This window comes from Carlito syrichta, unplaced genomic scaffold (assembly GCF_000164805.1).
Source record: "Carlito syrichta isolate Samal-C Ts95f unplaced genomic scaffold, Tarsius_syrichta-2.0.1 Scaffold309280, whole genome shotgun sequence".
In the NCBI taxonomy this organism is placed as follows: Eukaryota; Metazoa; Chordata; class Mammalia; order Primates; family Tarsiidae; genus Carlito; species Carlito syrichta.
In genome coordinates this window covers 59,117-67,872 of record NW_007253376.1, presented here as the reverse complement: position 1 = coordinate 67,872, position 8,756 = coordinate 59,117, and the positions used below count along the sequence as shown (strand labels likewise).

At 38.3% G+C, this 8,756-nt stretch overlaps 1 protein-coding gene across 1 annotated transcript; it reads left to right on the top strand.

Moving 5' to 3' along the window:
- Window positions 1–7,167: 7,167 nt before the first annotated feature.
- On the top strand, window positions 7,168–8,097 carry LOC103269500 (olfactory receptor 10A4-like). Its single transcript, XM_008067073.1, has one exon. It carries the CDS (start codon window positions 7,168–7,170, stop codon window positions 8,095–8,097), a length of 930 nt encoding a protein of 309 aa, XP_008065264.1.
- The last annotated feature ends 659 nt before the right edge of the window (window positions 8,098–8,756 follow it).

Sequence of the window (8,756 nt, the reverse complement as noted above, 5' to 3'; positions counted from 1 at the left end):
TGTACACAGCCTCCCATCATCTGGTGCCTGCCTATTTCTTTAGTTTTCTCTCTTTCATCTCCTTAGTGGCATATATTATTCCCTTTGGATGAAATTCTTTCCACTTTTGTTATGACTTGACAGACTTTCATTCATTCTTCAAAACCCAAGGCATTGAATAGATTGATAAAAATAATAAAAGAGAAATCACCTTGGAAAATAAACAAAAACAATATGAATGGCAGATCCTCCAAGAGGCTTTCACTAGTACCACCTCCCTGCAAACTGATTCTCGAATTACCTTCTTTGTGCTATACCTATATATTAAATGAGATCGGACAATTAAGTTTGCGAACTCATCCTTTGAAAGGTGCTACAAAAAGAATTTTTTAAAAAAGGAAAGTGCTACGTACCTCATTGCTGAATATCACTACAATCATCCTGAAGTACTTTCCTTGGGAAGCTATGCACTGACACCATTGCCTAGTCCACCCATCAAAGCAATTTTGAAACTCTTTTTCTGGAATGGCCATCAGAATTGTTATCCTATTACCTTTGGTGTCCTGAATGTCATCAAATTTATTCCTTTCAATACTCCCATTATCTTCGAGTAAAGAAAAAAGTCATTGTGGGTCAGGTCAGGTAAGTAGGGAGTGTGTTCTTATACAGTTATTTGTACAATGCTGCCAACATAAGCGCACATGGCAAGTTCACAAACTTATCAGACATCAACAAATAACGACCACAGCTCTGATAACCATTCCAGACAAAGTTCCATAATTGCTTTGACGGGTGGACTAAGTGCTGGTGTTGGTACATAGGTTCCTAAGGGGAGTAGTACTTCGAAGGTGACCATAGTGATACTCAGCAATGCAGTATGTAGCACTTTTTCTAGGATGGTTCACGAACCTAATTGTCAGACTTCATATAGAGTCCTATTGTCGTGTTTATTGTGTTGCAGTTTGGTTGCTTTGTTTACATGTCTGTCACTTCCACTAGCCATTGAGCTCCTAAGTCATGGAGTCAGCTTTCCAGCCTTTCTTCACCTTTGTATCCCCAGTATTCAGAATGTAGTCTGACCAGAGAAGGGACCCAGTATTGTTTGTGAATGCTATAACTGAATGGTGATAATGATGATGTCCTGGAATAACAGAGGTAAAGGCTATATCTCTGCAAGTATTCTGCCTTATAAGATGCTCACACAGCATTATAGGATGTTCACACAGCTATCAAAGAAACAGAGAAAAGACCTCACTGTGTGTTATATGAAGAGGTTCCATTCTCTAAACCAGCTCTTTCTGTATAGCCTGGAAAACAGTGAAAACATATAAAACCAACACCGAAGAAACTTACCCAGGAGGCCGGATGCAATCTGTCTACAAATGATGGAAAAATGACAAGGTAACAGGTTTGAAATACTTCCTCTGACAGCTTGCATAAGACTTTTAATTTGATTATAAAAAACTATAACAGTTGTGTTTTTAATTAGAATGTGAAATTCGCTTAGAGTTAACTGAAGTCTTTGTGGGAAGGGGGATAGGAATGTTTTCAGGTTATATTTAATGACGTGAAAAATAGAGTTCTACTTGGAAGGCTGAGGCGGAAGGATCACCGGGGCCCAGCAGGTCGAGACTGCGGTGGCCGGGAGCGTCCACTGCACTCCAGTCTGGGCGGCAGAGTGAGACTGCAACTCCAAAAAAAAAAAGGAGTTCTGCTTCTAGTTGTTGGAACCTGGGCTTCTTGGACCTTCAAGACAAAACTATCTTCAACTTCTATGGTCAACAATATCATTCGCATGCTCTTCAAAAAATATGATGCAAACAGGAAGCATGGGACTTTCTAATTAATAAAGGCGTTTTCAACACAGCATCTTATTTGAATTACACAATAACCTTGTGAGGTCAGCAGGGCAAAGATTGCTGCCCCCATTTAAAACAGAAAAAACTGGGATTAAGTGAATATAAGTAACACCAGATTGCACAGGCAGTGGGAGATCCAGATCTAGAACCCAGATTTTCTGTTACTAGTTTCAATACTTTTCACACTGTACCTTCTCAGACTATTTCTTGGAGCTTTCAGCAGCCTTTGGAGGCCTTAGCCTAGATAGATCATGGCTGTGACCCATGTGACATGTCAGATACTCCAATATCCAATTTCACACCATTAGTCAGCAGTCACTGAATGGAAGTTCAGGATGTCATGAGAACCCAACATCGATCTCTCAATTAAAAAGCAAAGCTCCCCTGGGAGCCAAACTTAAAGATAATTGGTTTTCTTGTTTGAACTGTATCTACCAGTCTCTGCTTGCAGAAGGTTGTTGGAGTGTTTATAAGATAAGTACATTGGCAAGCATTATGCTCTTTCTAAACCCAAAGGAGGCACTGCAGAAGCTAAAAATGCTTTGGCCACAACCACCTGAAAACTAAAAGTGCCTTTGGGTGACATACTCGCAGTTTTCCTTTTGGAAACCCTTTGGGCTCCAGGGAAGTTGCAGAGAAAAGAATAATTGTGCAGGTATGAAAGGAAAGGTTGGAAAGCTATGATTCTTAAGGTCCTGCCGGATCCTTTTAAAGGATATATAATACCGTGTCTGTCATGCTGTTGCTGGATCTACTCCTGGTCAAACATCACAGTAGTGGTACAGCAAACCAGCTATCTGTCTTAGCAACCCATTTTGATCTCTGCTAAGTATTTTGGGCTCCACATATATAGATGGACCAAGAAGACAGGCTCTGAGGAAGCAATGTGAACATCTCCACCATGGGCTCATTAAGTCTCCAAACTCAAGTGGAAGGAAAATGATGAGGTAATTATCTTCATAATCACTACCCACACCCATCTTTTCCCCCTTCCTCTCTTCTGAAGGATGACCTTTCTTTTCTGCCTGAAGATAATGCCTCCACTTGTGTATGTCCTTACCCCATCTCCTCCAACCTCCTTGGAGATACTCCTTGCTCCATCACTCACCCCCTGGCATGCCTTTCTTATTTTCTTCTCTCTGGACCTGGACTCATTGCCTAGAATCTTAAGTCAAGTTTCTCCTCTGAGAAGCGAAACTTGGGTAAAATACCTTTCCTCTGTCCTGTCTTCTACCCCTAGCTTTTTGGCTCTCTCTCTCCCCCGCCATACATCACCAACAATCGTCTTGAAATTATAACCCACATTTGTTGTTTTTATTTTCACCTCTCTGCTTCACTGTAGTCAGAATTCTTGCCTTAACACTCTGATATTCATGGCACCTTCTTTACTAAAAATTCTGATGGCTCCACTTCTCCCCAAAATGTGTGTTCCTGCCCTTTCTGTCCTCAGCTCCCTACTCTTTTTGTCCCAACACTCTAAACCAATGGCTGAGATGGTCCTGAAGTTACTGGATCTTATGTATGCTATTCCCTTGCCTGGAATATTATCTCTCTTCTTCTCCTAAGAAGGCACTACTTTTCCTGGACACCGACCGTAGCTCTGAAAGCTTTTACTTCATTCTGCCCTCCTCCCAAACCCCCCTTTTTTCCTAAAGGAGGTTTTTTTGTTATATCTCCATCATGGAAATACACCTCAATTTCTTACATTTGTTGCTCAGCTCAGATGATGGTAATCTCCATATGGTTCCTATTATCCAGTTACCTGACAAAAACTCCCAGCTCACAATATAATTAGCACCTTGTAAATTCAAATTTACATTAACATGCATTATATTAACTTTTTTACCTTCAGGAGAAAGTGTTATAATTGAAATACATATAAAATGTGCTGGTGTAATAATCATCATTATCAATTTTATCATCTCTAAATCCAATAAGACAAATCAAAGTCCTACTCCCAAATACCTCATAAGATAATTTGGGGGATTAAAAATAATAATGGATCTGAAAGTTCTTTGAAAAGTATTATGCTCCAGATATGTAAATTACTAAATGGAATATTATACATTAAGATCCTTGTTCAGGGCACTAAAGGGGGAGATTAGAGTGAGCAAAAAATATAAGAGCATGTTAAAATGGAAGGAACAAGAACTGGAAAATGAGACCTGGATGTCAGTTCCTGCTCTGATACTGACTGAACCTCAGATCCTAAAACAAAACGAAACAAAACAACATTTTACCTGTCTGATCTTCTTTTTCAGCTGTAATATTAAAGGGTTGATAAAATGATATTTTTAAAGTCCCTTCCATCTTCAACACCCCATTACTTGATAAGCAATGAAAAGAAGTGGGAAAGATCTAATATTTATCACGAAGTGTTTCATTATGATTTTTTCATGTCTTTTTTTTCTTTTCAGCACGTTTGAGTTCCTTGTAAATCCAAGATGTTAGGCCTTTGTCAGACATGGAGTTGGCAAATACTTTTTCCCAGTCTGTGGATTTTTTTGCAAATACCTCCCAATTCTCTTGCCCTTTTATGCTTCCACTGTTTTAACTTGGAAAACCCTAAACATGATTTAAACCAACTATCTGACTACTCCACTCTGGCAGCTCAACATTACCAAAGAAGATAAGACAAGAAAGCAATCTGATTTCACCTTCTTAAATTCACGATTTCAATGATCAAATTGCCACTCAATACTGTCTGATAATCATATTGTTAGTTCTAGTAGGATAGCTTTCTCACTTCCAGATTTGAAAATTTTACAGTTTTTCCTCTGCCCTCAAGCCTCCCGCATGTTCTCCTCAATACTCACTTTCACGATAACTTCTTCTCATACTTCATTGAGAAAACAGAAACCATAGACGCAAACTCAGTCATCTTCCTAAGGTTAAATGTGGCCAACTTAAATACAACTTCATCTATTTTTTTCTGGTCTTCCTCCTGTTAAAAAGATGAAGTATTCCTGCCTTTACCAAAAGTTAACTCCTCCACTTGTGCTATCTCATCCCTTCTCACTTTCTAAAAGACTTCGCTACCCAAATCCACTCTTTATTTACATATGTATCATCAATATTCCCTCTATGCTGGATCTTCTCATCAGCATACATAAGGTAGGGTTAATGCTCATCTCTCCAGAGTTACCGTCTAATTTGTCTGCTCACCTTCAGTCTGCATTACCCCACTGTATTTATTATTCATGCAACCAGATATAAGAATCTATTTTCTGTCTTCATTTTAGTCTCACAACAGCTTCTAACAAAATCAACAATTCTCTTAAAACACAGATTCTATTATTTTATTTCCTCCTGGTTTTCATCCTACCTCACTGACTCCTCTTTTCAGTCTGCTTTCCTGGCTTCTCTTATTCTATCAGACCCAAGAGAAAGAGAGTCCTAAAGCTCAGTAGGGCATTCTTCTTTACCTATAATCTCTTCATTCCCATGGCTTTGGATGTTTCCTATGTTTGGAAAACTTCTAAATTTATACCTTAACCCAGTTCTCTTTTTCTGGACTACATATTCTCAAATTAGGCTGCCAATTTCTTCTCCTTATCCAAAATTCTCATGTGCATTCTAAACTTAAGACAACTTGAACTTACATCTCCCCTAAACTTTCTGTCCACATAATCTTTACCATAGAAGTAAATGTTACCAGTTACTCAACTGGAAACTCATGAGTCTTCGCTGATCGTTCATTTTTCATTACTCTTCATATATAATATGTCAGTAAGTCCTGACATTTCTACCTCCAAAATGTATCTTGAGCCTGCCTTCTCTTTATCTTGTCTGCAACCACCTTATTCAGGTTTACTATTATCTCTCACCTGGTTCACTGAAATAGTCTCTTAATTGTCTCATTTTGTCTATGAAGTTCTCCCTCTAATCAATTTAATACATAGCAGCAAAAATGATTTTAAGCTGTAAATTTGATCACTGCTGCTTAACACCCTCCAGGGGATTCCTATAGTACTTAAAAATCTAAATTCTATAACATGGGCTTACAAGGACCTGAATGATCTGGCCCTTTCTTGTATTCATTCATTCATTCATTCATTCATTCATTCATTCATTCATTCTCTCTCTCTCTCTCTCTTTTCTCTCTCTCTCTCTGTCTCCATCTCCATCTCCATCTCCATCGAGCTCTCTATCTCACCCCCCTATCCCTCTTTCTCTGTCATATTTTGGTCTTTTTTTTTCTCATAGTTTTTATAACAGTCAATCTTTCTGCCTGTTCCCTTGGGCTAGAATGATCTCTCTCATCCCACTCCTAACTCTTGCATTATTATCTCCTCATTTTTTTAGGTCTCAATTTTTTTAGTCTTTTCTTCACCATCTCAACCAAAATATCATGCTCCCAAATGCACGTACGTGCACACACACACCACACACACACACACACACACACACACACACACACACACACAGAGCATATTTTCTATTTGGGCTCCTTGTTTGTTACATTCACAGTAAATAACTCAAAATTCTTTACAGGTCTATTTCTTTGTTTTCAGTCCTCCACTCCCACTTGAATGTTAACTCCATAAAACATAGAGAGTATTCCTGACTTGTTAAAAATATATTGACATTTCTATTTTTTTATAAAACATATTACACATAATTAAAATTCTATCCTATAGATGAGGAAATTGATTGTTAAAGAAATGATGTGGCTTGCTCCAGAGCACACAGTCAGTAAGTGGCAAAGCTAAGATTTGAATTCAGGTATGTCTTCTTCCATTATATCATACATTTGCTCCACTATCAATAGCTTATCCTTGCTCTACTCTACCTTCTCTATTAAGGTTTAAGGAACTTGCTCTCAAATAAGTTTTTAAAATTAGACATCCTTTGTTATGATGAAATATAATGCATATAATGCAATTGAGATGAAATTTCTAAAACAGGAAACAGATTTGATCAGAGTTCTTATGAAATTTATACATGGGTGATTAGGAATATTTATTACTGATGATAACACCAGTAGCCACATTCGAAGCAACCAGAGTAAAATGTCCAACTATTGAACATTTCTTCTCTATTTTTCAAAATGAATATTGGAAAAATGTGCACATTTATGTCTCATTGTCACAGCTTTAAGAGTCTATACATTCTAAACATGACGGGATAATTGAAGTTATGGATTAACGTTTCAAATGACCCCGGGGGGACTGTGGTCAAATTTATTAATTAAGTTTAAGAATTCTGAACTTCCAGAAAGAAGCCAATTATGTTTAGTACGTATGAAACCTCTAAGCAGTTTGATTTTTTTTTCTAAAAATAGTATTAGATGAATGGTTATTTTTCAATTTTTTTTTAGATCCAAATTATGGCTGGAAATGAAGAAGGAAATACAACTCAAATTTCAGAAATTATCCTTTTGGGTTTTGGAGATCTCCATGGCCTTCAGTTTCTTCTTTTCTGGATATTTCTGGTCATCTATGTGATGACTCTCACGGGCAACATTGTGATCCTAATTGTTGTGTCAGCTGATCATTCCCTTCACACACCCATGTATTTTTTTCTTGGTCACTTCTCCCTCCTAGAGATTGGCTACACCAGTACCATTGAACCCATGTTGCTGAGAACATTGCTATCAGCTCATGTGACTATTTCCTTCCCAGCCTGTGCTTGTCAGTTTTACTTTTTTGCTTTCCAGGTAGCTACAGAATGCTTCTTCCTGGCTGTAATGTCTTATGATCGTTACATAGCCATCTGTAACCCACTGCACTACGACAGCATCATGGATCACTGGGGTTGCTTACAGCTTGCTGGTGCCTCGTGGATGGCTGGTTTTCTGGCCCCCATCCTCCTCATGGTTTTTATTTTTCGCTTAACATTCTGTTCAGTTAACGTGATTGATCACTTCTTCTGTGATTTGAAGCCCATCATGAAACTGACTTGCACTAACACTCAAGCAGTTGAGATGACCTCTTTTATATGCACCTCTTTGTTTGCCCTCGGTCCCTTCTTGCTGACCCTGGCTTCTTATACTTGCATCGTCACCACCATTCTGAGAGCTCCTTCTGCCACAGGGAAGCAGCGGGCCTTCTCCACCTGTTCCTCCCACCTGACAGTGGTCAGTCTCTATTATGGAACACTAGGCATTGTCTATGGCTTCCCATCAAGGCCTCAGTATAAAGACTTATTAAAATTGCTTTCCCTTCTGTATACAGTGCTTACCCCTGCCCTCAACCCTATTATTTACACTCTAAGGAATAAGGATGTGAAGGTAGCTCTGAGAAAATTGGTTAAGTGAGGGATGCAGAAAGTTTGAACTTTTTAGTGGCTATTGCACCTTCTGAAAACCCAAAGTATAAATCTTTCTACAGTGTCAAGAAAAGTTACTGTAAAATTGATGAGTTTTCCTTTGTTCCATCAACTTTCTCCACATTAATGAACCAAAAGCATGTTAAGCTTTCATATTCCTGTAAATGTTGTTAAACATTTTGTAGGTGTCAGGCACTATGCTAAGTCCTTTGCATGGATTATTGTGCTGAATCCTCACAACAATACTGTGAGGTAGCTACTGTTATTATTCTCATTTTACTGATATCACAACTGACACTCAAAGATTAATTCACTTACTCAAGGTGATCCACTTAGACAGTAGCAAAATCAGAATTTAAATTTGATCCTAAGACTTGCCTATTGCCAAATCCACAGTCTTTCCATTAACTGAAGAGAACCCAGAATCTTGGAGTTCCCAAACTGGCTTTCTTGGGCCATGAAAGACATGACTGTACTTTCTTATAGCATTATAATTGTTCAAGGTCACCTTATGAGTGAGAACATAGGGAACTCAGTTCTTTGTTTCTGTGATAAATCACTGAGTATGATCGACTCCAAATCCATCCAATTTCTTGCAAAGTCCATATATTTGTCCTTCTTTATGGCTGCATAATATTCCATTGTGTA